This window comes from Athene noctua, chromosome Z (assembly GCF_965140245.1).
Source record: "Athene noctua chromosome Z, bAthNoc1.hap1.1, whole genome shotgun sequence".
Lineage (NCBI taxonomy): Eukaryota > Metazoa > Chordata > Aves > Strigiformes > Strigidae > Athene > Athene noctua.
Genome location: NC_134077.1, coordinates 77,651,458 through 77,675,609, shown reverse-complemented (window position 1 = coordinate 77,675,609; position 24,152 = coordinate 77,651,458). Strand labels below are relative to the sequence as shown.

General features: G+C 38.3%; 1 protein-coding gene across 1 annotated transcript; it reads right to left on the bottom strand.

The window, feature by feature from the left end:
* Positions 1-4,349: 4,349 nt before the first annotated feature.
* CAAP1 (caspase activity and apoptosis inhibitor 1) lies at positions 4,350-24,140 on the bottom strand. The gene is made up of 6 exons (XM_074932707.1): positions 23,992-24,140; positions 21,790-21,990; positions 21,217-21,301; positions 20,189-20,264; positions 10,034-10,107; positions 4,350-5,832 (listed from the first exon to the last, which is right to left on the bottom strand). Exons 1-6 carry the CDS (start codon positions 24,121-24,123, stop codon positions 5,489-5,491), a joined length of 912 nt encoding a protein of 303 aa, XP_074788808.1. The 5' UTR covers positions 24,124-24,140; the 3' UTR covers positions 4,350-5,488.
* Positions 24,141-24,152: the final 12 nt, after the last annotated feature.

The following is a 24,152-nucleotide window of genomic DNA, read 5'->3' as shown; positions in this document are numbered from 1 at the left end:
CAGTTGCTAAATCGTGATGAAGAGCAACCTACCTGTCCTGATTCCAGCAAACTGGATTATGGAGTAGGTCTGAAGTGCCACATAAGGACTGAAGTAATGAGGGTGCTGGTCTCAGTTTTTCCACTCATCTCAAGACAATGAGAGCATCACTTCATCCTCAAACTTCAGCTTTTCATCTAAGTATACTTAAAATATCCTTGCTCTTACCTTACATTTGTCTAAACTGCAAGTCATTCCCTTTTATTATTCCGCTCCCATCCCCCTTTTTATGTAGGGAAAAGTAGTGCTTAGAACTTGTTTATACAGTTTGGGTTCTGCTCTTAATATATAGCTCTTTGAAACAGACATTGTTAAAGCAACACAGCCACCTAGTGTGGATGCAATTTGAAAGTTTAATTTCCATACAATTATGAGACACTAGCTTTAACCAGACCACACATGGTAACAACAGCAACTTTGCTTAAAAAAACCCATACCAATAACCAGAAGCATGTAGATTGGAAAATTTACTAGCAAAAATAGTTTACATTTGAAGCAGTTCAGCTACCATTTTTCAGTTAAGATCTGCATCCCTTTAGCAAGACTGAATTAAATCATAGACCTTAATTCTCATGCCTCATATCTCAAGGACTGGAAGAACCTGGGGTATCACTTGGGTAAAATAATCCAGTGCCATTTTCAGCAGTTAGATTTCACTACTCATTCTGTTGTGACAACACAGTGAAGTTTATCAGGATAATGATCCAGGTTGAGGGGAGCAAATGGACAGGATTCCCTGTTTGAATGAGCTTCCTGATGTGGTTCACTACATACCCATGCAAACACTAGCTGCATAACAGTGGTAATGGAGGGAGGAGACAAGGAGGCAGCCCAGGAACAAGTAGCCTAACCAAAATACATCCATAGTTCCTCACCAGTATTCATATTCAGCTTTATGTGGATAAATCTTTTCACAAGCTTCCAATTTTTCTTCACCTGTTATTCTCTTTACAAATTTTAATATTAATGCCAAGAAAGGCCAATGAAACATGACACGACTAAAAATCCAGTATTTTAACATTTAAATTTTGCCATAAGGTGAACAATTTTTTTGATTTAATAATAAACACAAAGGTTTATATTTACTGGGACTAAATGGTAAGACTTCATAACCCTCCTAAAGTTATGCTGCTGTTTATGTTTCTGCATCAGTTAACCACCCAGTCTCCCTCCCTGACTATTTCACAATTAATCTTCAATTATATTCCATGAAAAGGGCACAATTACCAGCATCAGTGTTCTCATAAAGCTAAATCAGTGCTTATAACTTTAAGACGGGCATGCAAAGTGCCATATAACATCTTACTATGCATTCATGTGCACAGAACCTTTTTGCAGATTTTTAGAAGACCCTTGATTTACACACAGATGAAAACAATGTAACTTAAGACAAATGCTTTTGTAGACTAACATCTAAAAAAATAACAGTACTAACCAAGCAACCATTTACAATCTTTAAACCTCTGACCCTGTAATGATTTAGCTGGCAAAGAGACCTTCTGTCCTGTCAGGGTTCCCCCATGGTGGCTGCCATTTGTGAAACCATGTTCCCTCAGAGACGAGGCTGCGCGAGAACGCTACCAGCTACCTCACTTGCTGAGACTCACAATGCAGTGACATACTGCTCATGTTTAATGTGACATTTCAACAGTATCTGGTTAGAAGAGCAGCATCTTAGAGCATCTACACAGATGATTTGCTTCCCTATATGCTACCTTTGTATCTACTTAGAAGCAACCTGAAGTCAGTGATCAAAACTTTCATTTACTGCAATTAATAATTACAGAAATTACAGAAATTTTAAATAGCAAAGATCATATTTTATAACATAGGTTAAAAAGTTATGCAAGGCACTAAGTCTCAAGCAAAATATTGTTGAGAGCAAATACTGTAATTAAAATGTTACAAACGGAACTAATTCTTTTCTGAGGAAACACCTGTGATTTTTCTCTCAAAAGTGGCATCTTGAAGTTTAATCATCATTCTCTGTGAAATCAACGTTTAAAAAAAAAAATCAAAGCCTCTAAACTGAAATAATAGATACTTTTGGCTCTCTGGAGAGGCACACCTTTTTATTTATCTAATACAAAGGCAATCAACACCCCTCCTCCAAAAAGCACTGTGCTTCATCTCTAACGGACACCCAAAATTAATTAGAAAATATTTCTGTTGCAGTCCAGAATATAATCAGGATCTTTTTCCTCATGCTGACCAACACCCAATGTATAAAATTTCTTCTCAACAAAGTGGATGATCAAAAAACAGTAAAATTATTTTAAGGTTTCATAAATAATTCATGACTGCATTTTACATACAAATTGCCTCTTCCTCCAAGTGAAATATTAAATTTAGTTTTCAAGGAAAAATTCAAGGAGATATTTAAAAGTGAACAACAAAACAGCTGTATAATAAATATTTTAAATACACTGGATTTTTTCAACTGTGCAGTGGTATGTATCAATGCAGGAACGCATATAATTTAGCTGATCTGTTTTTAACCTAAGCAGCAACAGTACAATATCCTAAAATTGAGTTAGCACTTAAGTAATCAATCACATGAAGTCTCTCTTATGATATATATATTTTATTTTTGTAAACAGCTTAATTTCATTTTCTTGGAATCCTTCTCCTCTTTCAATTTCAAATTTAATTAGGCTGTAATTACAAACTTTCTCTGTCATATGCATAGTAAATGTTTCATCTTTGTCACACTACGTATTAAAGTTAGCATATGCAACATTTTGACCCAGACCTTGAAATAACCTTTGACAGTTCAACACACTACAAAATGAACTTTTAAAGGTGACCTGGAAAATGAATAGGAAAATGAACCTCAGTTCAGAAATAAATGCCATACACCTTCAGCAAGTAGCAGCCAAAGAGAACAACATCCTAGTTTATCATTACTTCTAGCAGTATTTCCTTGTTGCCAAACAACTGCAAATGTATCTTTCTGCAACATCACTGAACGGACGTCGTACATTTGACTGTTATCAGCTCCTCTGGTGGCATTAGGAAACTCTTTTCTAATTAAACCTGATTTATATTCAGCTTTCCTAAGACGCTCCAAGTTATGTCTTAGCAAGGCATGGCTTCTGAATGAAGTGACCTTTTGCTGTTCAGTGCTTGGCAGAAATACATGAGAGCCACACAGCAGTATTCAGTCAGCAAGAAATCCCCTCTGCAAGTGGTAAAACCACAGATGTTGAAAGTACCAGTAAAAAAGGAAAAGATGCAGGCCTATAAACTTCTGTCCTATCAATCAGTATTACCGTATTGTACATTTTATTCTGTATTAAGGACTGATTCTTATTCATATTGCTTGGGATTTTGCAAGCCTAATCAATGCTATGGCAGATTGTAGAACTGGCAAATGAACCCTGCCATGAAAGAAGAGGCAAACAATAAGGAACATATTCTCCTATTGGTTGAGATATACAGAGTTGCACAGTGGGACTAGGAAGCAAACGTCCTTGCAGGTGAGCTTTGTCATTTCCACAGCCAGCAAAGTGACATATTCCTTACCTCACCTATATATATGCCTTAAGGATCTAAGTATAGCAGCAGTAAAAATTTTTACAGTCTAAGATAGTTCCACTACCCTATGACTTTACAAATAGTACAACAGCATATCTAGCTTTTGCCAACTGTCTTGCTTTCATTACCTGCTTTTGTTTCTCTGTACTCAAATAACAGCCAAATGAAATTAACTGAAGACAACACACACATATTCTGAATTAAATTATCACTTGAATTGGATACATATATTCCAACTTACATCCTTCATTTGCTACAAAATTATAGAAAAACGTTGTTGCCATGGATAACTGATTACAGTCAAGTGAAATTTACTCAGGTCACTGCCATAGTTTAGTGAACTGTAATTTTCTCAGCTGTATTTAATGAAGGTTTTAGTTTATAATCAAATTTACATTGCACTATTTTGCTCCCATTTTATTCACAATACTGTTGATTCTAGAGGAGATCAATCATACTTTAAGAAATATATAAGCAGCTTACTCCTAAAGACAATACACTTTACTAATAAAGAAAGGGAAAATGTAGAAAAGGGGTTAAAAGGAATGGGTAAAAAAAGAAAAGGAAAAAAGATAATAAAGAACAAAAAAGAAAAAAAAGGAAGGAGAAAAAAAATTAAAAGCCTTGCAAGAGACTTCAAGTGATAATATTTGAATAGAACAAAGTCTGCAGTAATATTACAAAATGGCATGTGGAAATTATCTATGCTGCTGTTGCAAAGTGTCTAATTTGCTTTCTAAGTAACAACCAACAGAAAATAAGGAGCAGCAATATATAATACATCATTTTACTTAACAAGGACCACATTCTTAAACTTCATACCTTAAAAAATATAAAAATCGACTTGTGTGCATATATGTAAACAAACACAAATATTTTAAAATGCATTTGTTTAGCAGTCAAATATAAAACCAGCACTAATTCTAAACAAGATCAGAATTATTTTAATTCTTGTAAGAAATCATAGCAAGCAAATTAATCTTATAATACAATTTACTTACAAAGAAATATTCTTCAAATGGATAATAGAATTATTATTTTAAAACCTGATATAATAAATTAAATTCCTTCTTTAAAAAAATTTATACTGAAATTAGCTGGATTTTCCTATTTACAGGGGACAGAAAATGACTACCTCAGTTAAATACTCAAGGTCTTCTAAATAGTCTGATTTGCTGCACTGCCCTAAATATTATGCCAGATTGTCAACAAAAAAACTTCACAGTCAAGAAAAAACTCTGTTTTCTTTAAACAGTGAAGAAGAGCGACAAAATTACATAGTCAACAGTATAAAAACTCTGGCATTTGTCACTTTCAGGCACTTTCACAACTCTGAAAATAACATTGTTCAACTGTTTCTTTGAAAGGAAAAAAATCCCTTCCTTTAAGAATTCAACTTTCTAAAAATTAAGTATGTTTTTAACTGAATCATCACTCATTTTAACCAGAATAGCCACACTATGATGAGGTGAGCCCAAAGGAGAAGTAAGCAATCTAAATCCCATCACAGACTGCTGAAGGAAGTTACACAACAAAAGATCTCTTCAAAATGGTATTTTTAATGAAGTACGTATAAATCAAGTTTGTGAAATAGTTTAACAAGTTGGGGTTGTAAAGACCTTGATTCTCCCAACATTTCTGCAAGGCATCAGGTTCCTGGCATAGCTCTATACTTTGTGTGACTCCTTGAGGAGATAACACAGCACAGAGACTGGATCTCAGTGAAGCATCAACCACTCTATGCATGTCATGAAGGCAATTAAACAAACTACTGATGGCTTAAGCCACCAGTCACGATACAAAATAGGGTTCAAATGAGGAATGTCATACCCAACCCAAATATACATTAGCACTGAAGAGAAAAGACACCACATCCTTCAAAACAAATACTGAAAATTTAATCTAAACAATCTCAGGGCTGTTTTTTTACATCTCCAGCTTTCATTAGAGCCTTAATAGCTCTGGCCCTCATCTCAAGCTCCAGGAGCTCCAGCTGCTGTGCTGATGGCTGAACATCTTCTGATGAAGGAACAGCTAAGGTTGCTGCTTTGGGCTCCTTTGAGCTGGACTCTGCCAGTCCCAGTATCTCATTCACACTTTTTTCAATGTCCTTCTGAAGGTCATCAATCTGACTGGCTCCACTTCTGACAGTGTTTTCTTGCACATCTGGGCCTTCTTCTTCATTGCATGGGCCTTCTATGTCACTATCGTATGCATCTGCATTTATGCTGAGGACATCACTATCTTCTCCCTTGCCTGTAACACAAACATAACAATCACATAGCTGCCTACCAGAACCATTTTTCTTTCAACTTACAAGATCGCTTCTGCTTAGTGTTTCTCTGTAGATGAAAAGAACGGCAAAAAGATCTATGAATTTAAGACAACTAATTACTCTTCTGTTTCTCCTCAAACTTTTGAGGCTGATCTAATTCAGACAACTTTTAATGCATTTTTATGCCAATTTAGAAAAACATGCAGTATAGCAATGCAGCAGTACCAGGAAAACTTATTCTATCCTAGAGTTACATGATCTATTTTCGTAATTAAAATGTCATAAGGTTTCATATCACAAGGAAGCCACTGCAGTGTGAAATTGATTATTGTTTATTATATTTAAGGTAAACTTAGTTTTCAAAATGCAATTTTTAAAATGACACTTTAAAACTATTTTACGTACTTTAAAAAGAGTGGGACAGTAGTCATGCACAGTACTGAAAATGAATAGAAACTCCACTTATAGTGCAATTATTCAGAATCTATCACATGTATTTTAGATGTATTTGACTCAGTAAAAACACAGAGAAAGTTATGGCATTGGCCTTTAATGCTGGCTAAAAGCTGTTTATTTAAAAAAGAAAATAATTAGAAGCAGCAGTGAAATCAAATCTCTTAACAGAACCTAAGTAACTGTTTTCAGAAATTGGCTACAGAGTGACTACTGCTTTTGACACACTGGCCACATAAATTCTTAGTCCTTCATCACCTTTTGTATTTGCAGAAATTGACAGTAGGATTGGTTCCTGCTTAAAATGAATAATCTATAGTCAGATGGTGGTAAAGTTACCGATTCTAAAGGTTTTATAATTGCTTTTGGTAGTAGCACCAGCCAAAGGTATGGCTGTTGTATCCTGTTAATAATGAGGGTTTAGAGCTAAAGATCTGTGGTTTTGAAATACAGATCATTTCCTACCACGAAGATTCAAAGAAAGTTTCCATTCCCATGTAAGCTAGTCTATAATGATCCTCTAACACATAAAAAATATTCCTTATTTAATACATACTCAGACAGTATTGCAAACCTGGCTTTTATAATTTTTTTTTAATTCTCCTTTAAAAGTATGGGAAACCATGAAGACAAGGGAGCCAAACTCTTCTCAGTACTGCACAAGCAAAGGACCAGTGGCAATGCGCAAAAACTAAAACACAGGAAATTCCATCTGAAGGGATGTAAAGACTTTTTTACACTGAGGGTGGTCAAACACTAGAGCAGTTGTGGAGTCTACATCCTTGCACCTATTCAAAACTCAATAGCATTTGGTCCTGAGCAACCTGCTCTAGCTGACCTGCTTGAACAGGCACACTGGGTTTGATGATCTTGAAACAGTCCTTCAAACCTAAACAATTCTGTGACTCTCCAATTCTTGAAATTACTGTGTTGACATATGGCTTAAAGGGTTCCTTTCCACTTAACTGTTAATTTTTTTTGGTATTGCTAGTTTTATCTATACCTTTGGTTCTGAACCTCAAATTTGCAGGGCTAGAAGTATTGATTTGCAAGGTTTGCTATCAACAACACAATCAATATACTGGAAACCGAAGCAAGTAGTTCCTCTGTGAATTGTTCTTTTTTAGTATCGGTCAATCAGAATCTTGCTGACATTCATACTATAAAAAAAACCCCAACCTTATAATGTAATCTAACACAGCAGGGACCTATGATTTTAATACCTTTACCTAATTATCTTCCTATCACTGGCTTTTCTGCTCAAGATGCTGTGTATTGAAATCGTTTCTGAAACAATGTTGATAACATACCAGTGCTAGTGCTGAAGTTGCAGGGCCTCGGGGCTGTCTCTGTTTCTCACTCTGACCCCATAAGGAGTAGGCTGGGGTGGGCAAGAGGTGGGAAGGGATACACAGCCAAGACAGCTGAGCCCAATTAACCAAAGGAATATTCTCTACCACATGACATTACGCTCAGCATTAAAAGCTCAACAAAAGAAGGAAAGAGGGATTGTCCATGGTTATGGCATTTGTCTTCCCAAGTAACTGTTGCACATGCTGAGGCTCTGCTTTCCAGGAAGTAGCTAAAAAATCAGGCTGCTAATGGGAAGTAGTAAATAAATCCCTTATTTGGCTTTATTTCAGTACACAACTTTTGTTTCACTTATTAAACTGTGTTTATCATGACTCATAAGTTTTTCTTGCTTTTGCTCTTCTGATTGTCTCCTCCACCCCACTGAGAGAGGAGTAATTGAGAAGCTGGTGGGTGCCTACTGCTGGCTGAGGTCAACCCACCACAGAATTCCTTTTGGTACTGGTCACATACTAAGCAGAAACAGAACATTAACAGTCATTCACGTCTGTCTCAGAATTAGTATGGACCAGGAAGCTGGGCAAAGCCACCTTGGGTTTCATTCAGAATCTGGAGGCACCAAAATTGTATAATACAGCTTTCATACAAGCTGACTGGCCTACAAATGTTTAATTAGATTTAATTAGGGCTGTATTTCCCTCTTTTGTAGTTCTAATTTTACCCAGTAATAAAGATCATGGTTGACATTTCTCATTATCTTTTTCATTTTGATAACTTCTACTTTTTCCTTCAGCTACAGTTGTGAAATCCGTTTTAGCACACTTAAGTTCATTTTTTTAATTTTACTTTATCCATTTTACTTATCCTCTTTTCTTTTTTCTCATAGCATCACAGGCTGCAGCTCAGCAGAATTATTAGAATTATATTTTTTAATTTATATTGATATTCTCAAAAGCTCTTTAAATCTAACATCTTGAGTGGAGCCACTGTTAGAGTCCAAAGCCATCATGATACTCTGGTTGATTTAGTCATAAAAAACAACAATGAAGGAGTCACCTGCAACAGTCATCAATTCCCTTTGTTTATAAAAAAATGGAAAAGATCTGCAGGAAACCTGTCAATTCTAAGGTCATTCCATATGGTACAACAAGCAACATTTAAAGCATTCCTCACAAAGCCACAGCAACCTGCTTCTAAATGTTTTGATGCTTTTATTAAACTCTTCTCCATTTAATTCCCCTCACTAATTACTTCAAAAAAAAAAATATTTCACAAAGTTATTCCAAGAGACATCTTTTAGACAACATCTGAACCGTGAAATAGGAGCAGCAGGAAGTAAACAGTGTCAGAACTTTGCAGAAGAGAACTATAGCTTGTAAGAATTTGTGACACTCTTTGATTGGAAAAGCTATTTGTGATGTTACTCTACACAGCTAGTCCAAATGAAAATAAACAGACTGAGACAGAAACACCCACAATTCTAGCGCTTCATGCACAAAATACTACTAGTAGTTGTTATGTGGTGCTGATTTAATGATTGGAATAAAACAAATACTGCTGCAGGTTAAAAAAACTGTTTCCTTACACAGCAGATACTCAAATGTATGCTAACTTACCTGCTTTTGCATTTTCTATTCTGCCAGTCACTACAGTACCTGAATGTCTCACTCACTACATTTCTGCATTTAAAAAGATAAAATATACAATACGAAACTTTTGTCCTCAGAGATTCAAAGATTTGAATGTTTACTTCTACTGGCACTGACTTCAAGTAAAATAAGCTAGTTATCAGGAGCGGCGGGTGTTAAGCATCACTCCTCTGGACCTTAGCTCTGCACAATCAAAGCAAGGTATTATATATGAAGACTGAACAAAATTATTAAATTACCAGCAGTCCTTTAGCAAACAATTATAACAATGGATTTCTATAAATGTCAAAACAATACTTTAGGCTCTTATAATCCTCTCAACAGAAAATAAAACTGAATCTCAAAGAATTCAGCAAATGGTAACGGCAGTATTAGCTATTACCTATATACTAAGAAACTGAAATGACTGAAATTTTTCTTCAGCAGAAAAACCAGATATGAAAAGCCACGTGAGCCCTGCAAGAGCTTCAGTCATGTTCCAGAAGCTAAACTAGCAAACTTTGAAGAGCTGCAATTTGCTTCTAGCCACAAAATAACTCTCCAGTCTCATAGAATTGAGAAGCCAAAGTTCCTACAATGTTTCCTTCAACATTCTCCTCTTCTTTTCTGCAACTGGGCCCAGGAGAGAGACTGTAACCCTACACCAGCTGATTTCTAAAATTATTTCTCTGTGATTGCAGCTACTGATCAAGAGAGAGCTGTCAGTTATCTGGAATTAGTCACTGCCCAACATGAAGAAAAAATTATTTTAGCTTTCTCCACTACATACCTTGTTTTGATTCCTGACCTTCCAGCTTGTTGTCTTCTCTGAGAGAAGAAGTAGAGTCTACACTGTTGTCCTGTCTAGAAACAAATAAGAAGATGTAAGAAGATTAGATACAGATAAGAAGATTTTAATCTGCGTATTTTATAATTTAAGAGAACTTTTTAAAGAAACATCGACTTTAACTAAAGAAATTATGTGGTGGTAGCCCAATAGGCCAGCTACAGTACAAACAAAGGCAAGAGGAACATACAGAGTGCTAATCTAAGCACTTGAGAATGAGGGTATTTTTTGCTTTGCCTAGCAATAAACAAGGATAAAGTAATTATTTCCACTAAACCCTAGCCTTTTAGAATAACAATCCTCACTGGTAGCCTCTGTCCAAGCTTTTCTCTAAAATGCAGAATAAACTGTCACACAATTAAACAATTTGAAAAAACTATAGTTTCAGTTGCAAGTACTATTTACTGTTTTCTTTTGAAATTAAGAAGCTATTTTCATGAAGTTACCATCATCCCACCACCGTCAACCTCTCCTGCATCACAATCTCATAGTTTCACAAAGGGAAACTTTTTAAAATGAAACACAACTCAACCATTAAAATGTATTCAGTATCTGTATTTCTCTGTTTCTTCTATTTAAAGATTTCTACCTTTGATCTCTATAGGTTTCAACTGCTTTATACAAGGGATAAAGACAAGATACTTACATGAAATGTTCATATCCTTCACACATTTCACACATACTAGTTACACAAACTATGAAATACATAGGAAGAAGGAAAGCAAAAGGACTCAGAATCACTGAAGAGTGCAACTGCCATGTTTAGCAAGCATTTTGACAGTAGAATTGCCAATTCTATAGCCTGAATATCGGTGCAGCATTGGTTTCATACATATTAATATGGAATCAATGCAACTATGCTGCCTGTGGGAGCTGAACAGCACTAGAAAAAGGATAGCAATATTCGGTTATCACAGATGCAAATATAATTACTTTAACAATGTGTTTTTCAGTAATGCCCTGAAGGCTTTTCCTAAAATTGAATACAGATCTATTTTCCCCATGCTCTCAAAGATACATTTTTTTCAGGTGTCCACTGGCTATGTCAGGAGGGAGAACACCTTAATATTTCTTGCTATCTTGGACTGACAGAGAGAGTTATTTTGATTGCTATTTCCTTTTCTGTAGTAGCAAAGGTTACAAATCAACAGACTCTTCTGTTTCTCCCACTTTTTGTAAACATTGCAACATAAGTATGGTAGCATGCAATAAATGATTAAGGAGACTGTGTAGCTGCACCTGAAAAAAAGGTTTTTAAATGTTCTACATCTTAAGCAAGGAAAGAGAAACATACTGTCCAATGCCATTAAAACAAACTGAGAACAGACTATTTACTGTGTTGCATTTTTCTTAGAACTCAGTGGTACGTATCCTTTCAGTTTGCCTTCCTACTTGGTCAACTCAAGAAGTATTCTCCTAACCTTTCAATTTCTGTTGGACTTCCCATTCCAAGTCAGGGCTGAAAGAGAACGAATGGATACAAACTAGACGTTCAAAAAGCTATGCTGAGTGGGAAGTTCTGTATATATGGCTAACCACACCAGAAAATTATTTAAACTTTGCCTCATCACAAACAAAGAGAAAGTCTGTTCGTTTATTTTCTATTCCAGTCACCAGTCTTCTACTACAAAGGCCAGAGGTGTTGCAAAATAGATTACAGGCTCCACCCGTTAGATGTAAAATAATCCCAGAGATTCAACAAACAAAATTAGGTCTGCTGTATGTGATGGTTCAGACATGTTAACCAGAGTCTCAAGCTTCCTGCTGTCATGGGGAAAAAGGCACACCAGATAACATGACATTACTATGTTTGATTTGTTAAATGGATCAAGCAGAGGACAGGCTGTGAGGAAAAGTGTTGCTCTCATACAGACACCCATATGGCCAGAGCTAACCAAAACCCACCCCAACTACCACTCCAGTGACCCTGTACAGCCTGCCCCAGGGAAAAACATCCTCTCAGCACTCTCAGTGCCAGGCTCCAGGCCACAGCTTAAGACCAAAGTCTAACTGAACCTCTGTTTTGAGACAGTGCCAGACTCCTGCGTAGCAACATTTCCCCACCTACCTATATTACTGAGTGGGGTTAGGCCAGGTGCCAGCACAGATCACCAGCTGAATTTATCCATGATGCTGTCACAGCACACCTTCCCACAAATTTCAGGTTTTGCTCTCCTGTCACTTGACAAAGCTTATCACACTCAGTTAGTTCTCTGTTGTATTGTCCTGTCCATTAAGTTATGTGTTTAGTGGTGAGTCACCATAAGCACAAAGATCCAGTGAGAAGCAGAGAACCCTACCAAGTTCATCAGTTCAGAGGGATCACCGGGCCTCAGTTGCTCCTAGGGTTGTGAAAGGAGAGCAATTAGCCCATCTGCTGTGAACAAAACCTAGTAAGAGCAGTCAGCTAGAGAAACCACCTTACAGGCTGGAGGATGCTACTGTCTACAGGAGCATGAGGGTGTGTATAGGATGCTAGGGAAGAGGATTTCAGAATTGCATAAAACGTACCAGCGGATGTTTTTAAGGGAAGTGTAGGAACATGTAAGGCAGCATGGGATGTTCAGAGGAAGAACCAAAGGTGGGAAAAGGGAGAGACCAAGGCACATTGAGAAAGAACGATCATGGGGCTAAAAAAAAAAAAAAAAAGAAGTTAATGTGACAGTAGAGCATAAACATGTTGTTGGTCAGTACACTTGTCTGGCCAAGCCCTGGACCTGATCACTACACTCTGTTCTGCATTCTTATTAAACTCTATTGCTATACTATTTTTCCAAATGAGAGGACACTCAACCTCTGTATATATGCACACACACACATATATATCTATATCCATCTGTGAAGTGCCAGCAACTGCAAAGGGGACCATAGGTCATAGGGGTCTGCAAGATTGTGCTGACAGAAACTGGACAGAATGAAAAATGTGCATGCTTCCTCAGAGAATGTCAATGTCATGCATCAGTGTGTATGCAGATGCTTGTAATTCACCAGCAAACCTCAGACTTGTCTAGACAGCATGTAGGATACCAAACAGACTATAAGTTCAGAGGCAGAATTCCCAAAACACCAGGGTTTGCAAGCAGGCAAACTGAGGGACCATAGCTCCACTAGACACTCAAGAGATCAGCAGTATGAGTGTCAGCAACTGGGGACTATCATAGGTCTGCACCAGCTATCAGAGAGGCCTGTTTGTGCAAGGATGTCTGAGCATGGGGATGCACCTTGTAGGCTTGTATGTCTAAGTGCCAGCACCTGGGTAGAGCAATGGATCTGGGACCAGCTACTGGTTAACGGATCTGGAAGAATCCACTTTTTATTTTTAAGCAACTCCTAACAATTTATTATACTTAGTCACTCAACTGGTGACCAAAATAAGGTTGTAATATACCCTCCTCATCACTAAGAGCAAAAACTGCTTAGGCTGCCCCTACCTCATCCTCCCTCACACACACACTTAATCATTTTGAACTAAGTAGTCATCATTGCATTGAACAGCTATGTGTCACTTTGGAAAGTCTGATATTGCATGTTCCAAACTTCACTGACATGTTATAATCACCCCTTTGACAGAAAACTCAGACTGACCAATATGGTTCAAACACTGGCTGTGAAATTACCTATACCCATTTTAACAGCTACATAAAAATAAATTATCAACTGAAAAAAAAAAACCAGCCAAACCTACACATCAAAACTTGTAAAGTTTCCTCCTGCTGCCTTGACGCTATCACTGATTACAGAAAAACCACAATCCTTTAAATACTACCTACTGTCAGCAAAAGAATTTTTAGAACTCAAAAGTACTTTTACAGCACATTTTACTCTTTCAGAATTTACTGACTCTATTTCTGGTGAACGTTGACTACTTCATCTCATAGGTGGTCATTTTGCACCATCTTGTGGCCAAGCAGAAGCATTTCAGTTCACAGTTCAGTTTTGCTCTCGACTTGTTAACGTTGCTTAATTTGTTTATTGGTAAGAAATACTTTTTTCCTAATTATCTATAGTGCAGTATAGATTTACAAAAGGGTAGCACAACATCATGTCTCCAAACAATGCGAGCAGAAGCTATGCTAATCTAAAATTAAGGCACACAAATGAAGATATACAAATTTAATACTCTCTTCTTTCATGTGAACACAGTAATTTGGAGCTCCCTCTTTTTATCAGTCTTTAAAGATACATCTCGACCAGGATGACAGTTAAGTTCAAAGTCACTGTTCCAAGAGATAAACTAAGCACTTTTTTTTTAAAATATAACAACATTTGCAAAGTATGTTCTTTTCAGCAGAAAGATGATAGGTATTAGTTTGTTATTAATATTAATATTTATTATTCTGTAAATTTATATTTGTCCTATGCTAGCTTTTCATGTTGGCATGCTCCACACCAGTGCAGTGCTTACCTCAGCTCATACACATGGAATCTGTACAGAATCTATTACTTTCAGGAATCTGCACAACTGTTAAAGAAATCTGAGTTTGAGGGTGATCACACTCCAGCAGATTATGCAGAGCGAGGTAAAACAGCAGCATAGGTGAAGACAAGGTTTACTGGTCAGAGGAGTGAATGGCTAAGGATTAAGACAATAGCACTGTGATACTGGTGGTTGAGATTCCAAGCTTCAGTTGTAACTGGGGTTGGAGACCAGCAGGGCAAGCTTTCTGACAGAAAAAAATATCTTAACATACAGGACTAGAAGACAGCCTGACAACTTGAGATACAGTCATGATGTCACTTTCCCTACAGGGCTTTTAACTGTCGTTAAGAAACATTCACCCAAATCTCTGGAATGAGGCTTGAAATCAGTACCTCTGCTACTCTTGACATAAAGATGATGTGCCTTCCTAAATTAAAATTTGGCTTTGCAGTCTAGAGTCTAAAAAATATGGGACTAGAAGTCCCAAGTCCCTGTAAGCTTCCTGCAATTTTTTTTTACAAGGGTACTTTTCCATGACAAACAGGAACTAAAACAATTAACAACAAGCAATAAAAAAAAAAAGTCTTTGTGAAGTAGTGCTCCTCAGGAAAGGCATCCCAAATGGCAGATGTTAATGAAATAGTTTAATGAACTATGAAAGGTCCATCAGTCTAGTCTGATTACAACTGAAGTTTGAGGACACCATGAGAACAGAAGACAGCAAAGAGATGCCAAATGCTAAACGTGTCTGTTCGGTGACTTGTGTAGCCTATTCTGTCAGTGATTCCAAATGTTGAAGATAACCAAATCATCCTAAAGAGATAAATATCAGATGGCAATTGCATGCTTGTGAACAGTCCAATACTCAGGAGCAAAGCATGTTAAAACAAGGCGAGCTTTTCGATTGCTAACCTTCCTAAAACAAAACAAACAAAAACTGCATTCATGACTCAAAGCAGTAAAAAGCCTGTAAACTCTTGAAAAAGCAAATATTAAGCTGCAAATATTCATACAGTGAAAAAAATAAGTACACTAGATTTTCAGAGCAAAGATCATTTACATTATATACACGAACATATGATCACTGATATTAGCACGCTTGCTCTTTTAATATGTGTTTTATTACTACAGCAAATGATTTACTTTCAGTTCTTCAGTTGGAGGATAAAGACACAATTTAGGGAAGAAGAAACACATAGCTCAAGAACATGCTAATACCTTTTGAATTAAATGAGAAACACGCCTACTTAGTTTTTGCAGAACATTAATTGGTTAACTCTGTGAAGAATATGGTGGTGATTCATGTTAAAAATATAATGACTTTAATATAAGCATGCGTGTTACTGGTGTTTCACTATGTACATAAGTTAAAAGAGATTTATCGTGGTTTTATAATTAAAATGGTTTGGAGGGGTTTTTTTTCCTCAAGTAAACACAGAGTCATATGGACTGTTATTGCAAATGTAGAAAAGGACTGGAAAAACACCTGTCAGAAGGCCCTAGCAACACCGGATTGCCAATGCAGAAAAGAATGGAAAACACCAGACAACCACCTGCCTCAACAAGGCCAAAAAAGCTGAGAAGATTTGAGAAACTCCACTGCGCTTGCGCGGATTAAAACACACCCATCTTATGAATATGTATCAGAAAGACTATAAGGAGTGGTGGGTTTGTTTACACATTGTCACCGCTCATCCATCCATGCGGCGTCCTTGGGCCGTCGGTGAGGAGTGGAACCCCCCCCCCTTGCTCCCCGGCGTAACCGAACCTTTTTTTGTTTTGCTTGTTCTTATTTAAATAAATTCATAACAGTTATTTTCTGGTTCTGCCTCTGCATTTATAACACTCCTTTCAATTAAGTATCTGTCACTTAGTTGGAAGCTTGGTATACAGCAGTTCTTCCAGTTTAACGGTATTCCACTGCAGACAGTAACACAGAAACTGTAACAAAATCCGAGAACTGCAGAGTCAAAAATCTACACAAAGCTCACAAGTTATTAAGCGTATCTATCATAACAGCAATTTCCAGTTATTGGCACACAGAGGCCCTGCTTCTTCAGTTCTTCTGCATGCTTATTTCAGGATTTCTGGCGTTCGACTCAGAAGATGATGGTGACAAAATAACAGAGCAAAGGTTTTAAATGCTAATGGAAGCATGTGAAGCTTTTACACAGCTGACATTTAGGAAAAGCCTCAGAACTTCCAATTCAGGTGGCAGAATGAGGATACGTGCATCAGAAAAATGTTCAATTTACAAATACATCCAAAAGCTTCAGATAGATCTAAATTTTGCATTCTTCCCTGTACCTGGAGAAACTTCTCTAAATCCCTGCTATTTTTAGACGGTACAGATAGGAAGCAGGTCTTTAGAGACAGATAAGCATTTGTCTATTTGGGGGGGGGGAAGACACTGTACAAATTATACTCTTCTAAGAAAGCTTGTATATTTTGATACACTTACAATTACTTCAGATGTACTGAATTTAAGCTTTCTGGATTTCTACTGATATACAGATACTGCTGACAGTATAAGTTTGTTGAATTTTTTTTTTTTTAAGAAAAGCATGAAAAAACCAGACTGATTTTTCGATTCAGTTAACAAACTTTTTACCACAGCAGGACTTATTTAAATTTTCCCTTCCCATGTTTACATGTTCATGAAAACAACTAAGACCAGTTGGATTTAAAACAAAAAAGTTTTTATGTTGCATCATTAAGAGAATGCAGAAAAAACTAGCCATTTACAAGAAAACTACAAGTAATGAAGAAAAACCATGAAGAACCAACAACGAGAATTTAAAAAAAACAAACTACCTTTTTCATTCTGAAGTATTTTCTCTTCCCAGGGCAAACATTTCCACCCATTTAAACCCAGATAATAATTAAAAACATATTCATGATTACAAGCAACCAAAGTCTAACTTAGCAACATAGTTTTCAGTATTTCTTCATTGCTGCATATTTAGCCTCCCTGCCTACTGACTGACTTGTTGCTGTTATGGCCAGAACAGAGTTTTCTGAAGTTTTGCAAACTTGCATTTAGATTTATTTACACACATGTTGCAAAAAAGTTAACCTAACACAAAGATTTACTGTTCAGTAAAAAGGGCTTTCACAGTTGCAAAACTGTAACATTGCTCTACTTACTGAGCACTGTATTTAATGATTAATACAAAACCTTACTTTCCTCATTTCACCTATTTCTTCCTATCCCCTTATTTATCATCCAAACAGCTTTCCCTTTTTGTTTTTTGTCAAAGCTAACACACAGCTTAACCTATGAGCCAAGGTTCTGAGAGAGCACCCATGTGTGTAGCATAGTATTTTTTAACCCACTGCATTAAAAAGTAGAACAGCCACAAATCCTACACCAATTTATCTTGTCTGGCCAGTTTGGAGGGGTCTGAAATACAAAAGTATCAGGATGGAGACAGAACTACAATAACCAGCAGCACCTTAACCATTCTGTTCAACAAAGGAAGCAATCCACTCTATAATTTTGATCATCTCTCAGTTTCTTTTACTTTTTTTAAACACAATTTTTTCTTGATTTTGCTGTCAGTTACTGCTCACATCTCATCATTTCTCATCAGCAACATAAGGTGACCTAGCTTTGTCAGGTTTTGGTAACTGCAACCATGGTTAAAGAAATTGGTCAGTTTTAATTGTGCTGTATTCCAACATAGCTATGAGAAAAGGGAAGCAACACCAACTCACTTTGGTTCACTCACAGCTTATGCCTGGAATATTAACTGTACACTGTAAAAAACGTAGACTTCCAAGCCATTTTGCTGAAACACTCCTACTTGACATGAGCAAGTGGGTTGTTAAGTGTCTTTGGATATCTGCTAGTTAAAAAATGGTAAATCCTGTCTGCTTTCCTTCTTTTGTTGTTTTATTCATCAACTGACAACGACCATCTCTACTTTTCAAGTTTTCACTAGCTCAAAACTTTATTTGCATATTAGCAAAACTTCACTCAATCTACTGTAGCTGAATGTCATAAATACATGTCTCAACAGTAGCTTTGAAACACCTTACAGCCACAGAACTGCCTTCCTGAAATCTAGCAGCACTAATCCTGCCATGCCTCTTTAAAATGAAGAACATTTCACTCACATATTTTGCAACAGTGAAGAGTTTGTGAATTAGATCTTTAAAAAAAAGTCATATAATTTCTCCAGAAATCAAAATCCTGGGGCTTTTTTCTTTAGCCAAGAAGTTTGCCTTCTCATTCTATTAAGTTTACTGGCAAACTATCAATCACTTAACAGAGACTTCTTTACATAAAGAGACATGATATTTAGTGTACTTTTCAGTTACTGAATTTTTTATTTGCTTTTTAAAAAAGCCAGCAGAGGGAAATGTCGAAATAAGAAAATTAGTCCACATAAATGGTGTACTGACACCATTCACAGATTATGTAGGCAAGAAATAGCAAAGGGTGGGAATGCAGTCACAGATCAGCTCCAAATGGAATCCTAGCAGAAACAGTGTCAGGGGATATTAAAACTGTACCACATGAGAAAAACTGAAATGTCACTTAACTTAGTATCACTCCATTTTCTAGAATATTTGTATGATGTACATGAAATGTGATCAAAGAAAATTACTTCATTCAGTAACTTCAAAACTTGTTCTGAATCAAAGACGGGATCAGAAACCAGGTGTCTCTGTAAAATCAAAATACTGACCAGAATGTGAAATTTGGATTACTGCCACTACCTTTCCCATCTATTTGTTCCTATTTAGTAGGTCTAGATGAACTAAGCACATCAGCAGCTAAGGGGTACTTTAATATGCCCAACACTGGTGTAATGTCTTGTATCATCTCAGAGGTTTATTAAGTCTGTGCATGGAATCTGTGGACCAGCTGTAATCAGGTCAGCAACAAAACCAGAAGAGCTTGTTATTTTGTCTTCTACAAGCAAGTTAGACTCATAAAATTTGATGCACTGTGGCTGGTAACCAGTGACTTTTTTCCCTTTCACTACTTTCATAGAAACTGTCAGAAAGAGTTAACCAGTTCGATAAAGAAGTGACTTAGTAGACATGCTATACAAGACTTGTCTTTTAGAACACAGACAAGTACTTTAAGAAAAGGTTTAAAAGTGTTGGCCTTTACAAAACTGACAGATGCCAACCTAAGAATAAGAAACCAGAAGCCTCTGTCCTAGAAATTAGACATTCTACAACATCCCTAACAGAGAACATGGGAACAGGTGAGTGTCAGTGCTGCTTCAATTGGGACAGGATTGAAGGACCAAAAATAAGAGTGGAAGATTCTCAGCTGAACTGAAAACACACAATTCACTGACCTCAGTGGGAAGGGGGTTACTCAACCTGCTTTAGCTTACAGAAAAAGGGTTAACCTAAATCATATTACTTCTCTTCCACTGCAGGCTAGGCATGTGCACATGTTCAATTACCACAACTCAACTGATGGGCAGTAACCACTGTGAAACACAGTTATGTGCTCAAGACACATTTAATACTATAAAGTGACAAAGACATGTTTGTAAGTTTAGTGCTTGCTAGCAGTCTCAGCTCATTGTCATTCAACTAAAGTAATCACATAGTGAAGGATATACCAAGTGGGTCTTTCATTTCTCATGAAAAATCCCTGCATTGTTCAGTATTCTTAAATTAAGTTTTTAAGTGTTTGGTCTTTTACTCACTGACTGACTGATTCACCTCCAGTCTTGTCTCCTCCATCTGCCTCCTCGTCTGTATCAGAATCAGCTCCAATCTTGCCTAGATATACACAGTTTCAAACACGAAAATTTAGGCAGGTAATATAAATAATGCTATATGGTTAAGTTTATTCTTAATTATTAATTCTCCTGCGAGCAGCATAAGAGTTTTTTCCCCAGTCAAAGCAGACATTCTAAAATTAGACTTAGTCAAACCCAAAAACCTTATTTGTAAGTTTTCTGCTAGAAACATGGTTGGCATTCTTTAATTACACTGTACTATGAAAAAAAAAAAAAACAGAATAGCTATTACTAGTACAATACTATAGGTGCTAAAAATAAATCACAGGAGACAGAATTAATAGAAGGCACTCTGCAGCATTCAAGATTCAAAGAGTTCCACTTAATTGAGAAGACAGCACTATGTTCTAGAGCCCTTAAATATCAAGTGGAAGTTCAATAACATACTGAAAAGCTGAAATGTCGTATCTTTAATCACAGTATATGAACTGTGTGTCTCAGCAGAGCAGAGGGATACACCAAGAATTCTTTAACTACACTGAATACTTCAGTGCAATTACTAATGGTACTGCAGTTTGTCAGATTTCCCCTGCAGAGAATCAGGAGGCAACTTAATGTCAGTCTACCTAAAATAATGAATTTCAAACAATACTTCTACATGCCTAGCTTTGTTTTTTCCATCAGGTCAAAAGCTTTGTTCTTAGTTTGGGTACTAAGGGAAAGCAGCTTATACTAATGCTTTCTGAATGTATGCTTAATAATAATCATCAATGGATGATTTCATTCAAGCTTAAAAGATCAAAACCAGTATATATATATATACACATGCTATATATATACTATTAGCATGTGCATATATTCACATGTATATACACACACACTAATATATACTTAATAGGCTGTACATATATATATATATAAGTAGCTATGGAGTGAAAATCCAGTTTAGAAGCAGGCTGTTCTCTGGCGGTGCCTAAAAGTTTCATTCATACCTTCGAGTATCTTCAACAGTTTTTTTTCAGATAACAGTTCCAACTGCTCCAAGCAAAGCCTTTTGATTTCATCCATGGAACAGTTCTAAGAAGACAAATAAGAAAGACCATGAGCTACTAAAAATTTCTGAGGACAGAGTGATTATCAACAGTAAGCAGAATTCCAACTGTACTGAATGAAGAGTTATCTCACTGCAAGTTCCTTCCCTATTTTCACCTGCATTAATGCAACCACTGAAGAACACCAGTGATGTTTCAGTTTTGACAACTACCAAAAACTCTGTGTGTGTGTGTGGTTCTTGCTAAAAAAAATAAGCAATACAATCATTTACTTGACCTATAGCTTGGAGTTTTCATTGCAGCTACAACACTGAGCAGCAGAAATACTGGGCCATATGTGTAAAGCATGGAACCACAAGCAACTCACTTTCAGAGACTTGATATAATCTTTATTTAAGAAATATACAGGCAGCTTCTACACTGGAAGTCCACTAAACCTGAGAGATAAATGCATTCTGTTACACAAGCACTCAAGCTTGTAAAAGCATATAAACAGTAGGCATATTTCAATACCTTTAAAATATCAGGCAGCATCTTCTGTAGTTTCTTCTCCCCTATGACACAGAAACACTGCTGAAGCATTTCTTTTTTGTCTGCGATGTAGAAACTGACAGGTTTGAGTGACACACTGAGGTCTAATCCTCCTTCTTCTATATCACTGGGTTGTTCAACTTCTTCCACTTTTTCTCCTGGTGGCACACTGCATTTTGCTTCCTAAAATCAGGGAGAGCAAGTACAAGTTTCACATTTTCTAGTGAACTAGAGAAGGAAATTTACAGCTTCATTTGTGCTTGCAATAGTTTTTCCTTCATAACTACAAGGTTGTGCTGTGTTTGTGTGTGGCAAGGTTTTGGTAGCAGGGGAGGGGGTTACAACTGCAGCCCCTGAGAAGCTTCTCGAAGCTTCCCCTGCTCCAAGTCAGACCCACCTGTGGCCAAGGATGAGCCAATTAGCAATGGTGGCCACATGCCTCTGTGAACGTATTTAAGAGGGGAAAACCTGTAGCAAGGAGAAGATGTGAGAGAAACAACTTTGCAGACACTGAAGTCAGTGAGGAAGAAGGGGGATGAGGTGCTCCAGGAGGCAGAGCAGGATTCCCCCGCAGGCCGTGGTGCAGGCCATGGTGAGGCAGCTGTGCCCTGCGCCCAGGGAGGTCCATGGGGGAGCAGATCTCCACCTGCAGCCCGGGGAGGAGCCCACCCCGGAGCAGGGGGATGTGCCCGAAGGAGGCTGTGACCCCGTGGGAAGCCCGTGCTGGAGCAGGCTCCTGGTGGGACCTGTGGCCCCGTGGAGAGAGGAGCCCACGCTGGAGCAGGTTTGCTGGCAGGAGCTGTGACCCCGTGGGGGACCCACGCTGGAGCAGCCTGTGCCTGAGGGACTGCACCCCGGGGGAGGGACCCACGCTGGGGCAGGTCGTGAAGAGCTGCAGCCTGTGGGAAGGACCCACCTTGGAGAAGCTGATGGAGGACTGTCCCCTGTGGGAGGGACCCCACGCTGGGGCAGGGGAAGAGTGTGAGGAGTCCTCCCCCTGAGGAGGAGGCATGGGAAAGACAATGTGTGATGAATTGACTCCCATTCCCCAATGCAGAGAAATCGGGAGCAAAGCTGAGCCTGTTAAGAATGAAGGGGTGAGGGGAAGGTGTTTTTAATATGTGGTTGTATTTCTCATTATACTACTCTGCTTTAATTGGTAAATTAGTAGTGGTGGTGTTCAAACCAAATTGATGGGGTTTTTCTTCCCCAAGTTGAGCCTGTCTCTTGCCAATGACCATAACTGGTGAGTGAGCCTTTTCCATACCTATTTTGATCCCTAAGACTCTTGTTGTATTTTCTCCTCCTCATCCTACTGCGGAAGGAAGGAATGAGAAAACAGCTGTGTGGTGCCCAGTTGCTCACTGGATCTAAACTGTAAGAAAGGTACACCTTGAGGCAAACTTCTGAACTTCTCAATGATGTTTTAGTCTGCAAGATAACTGTGTCACAGAAGCTACATTTTTGGTTACTGAAACCATTTTTATGCTATGGAAAATTTTAAAAGCTTCAAGAGACAAAAAGTACTTTTAAATATAAACTGGAAAACATTATCTGTAAATACCTAGTTGCTGCTTATACATGAAAGCATGCTTTAAGGCAGAGGAAATCCGTCTGATTTGCTGTGTAATTAAATCACTAACCACATAGTTTACAGCTACCCTGACAAGAAGGAAATGGGCATGCAATTCATTCCATGATACAGTCTTCCGAGAATAACGGTGGGTTTCGTATCAGAGAATGTATCTTCCACACATCATTAGAAGATCTCTACAGTTTGGAAAAAAAAAAAAAAAAGCTAGAAATACATTCTGACGGCCCCGCAGTTCACTCGAGAGCGGGTGTTACGCGAATTTTTGTACTGGCACACCAACACCTCCTGCAAGAGGGTCACAACCCCGCAAGCACGAGCGCCACGACTGGGGTCACCTCAGAGCCTGTGACCCGCCATCTCTGACACCTGGGAGGCGACGGGTCGGCCTCCCCCGGCCGTGCACGGGGAGCACCACGGCACCGCCCGTCCGAGCCTTCCTCTCCGCGCAGCGGCGCGCCGGCAAGCTTTGACTGAACCGCACCGGCCACAGACCGCGGGCACGGCTGAGGCGGGTCGGGGCCCCGGAGGCGCGAGGGGGGGGGGGGGGGGGGTGGAAGCAGCGGCCACGCCCGCCCCTTCTCCCCGCGTACCTCCAGGGCACCGTGGCTGGACGCGGTGCTCCGCCGCTTCCTCTCGCCGCTGCCCGGCCCCGAGGCCGCCTCCGGGCAGCAGGATCGCGACCGCCGCCGCTTCTTCTCCTTCGACGACTTCCGGCCCGGCATCGCCCCGCCGCCGCGCGCCCCGCCCCGCG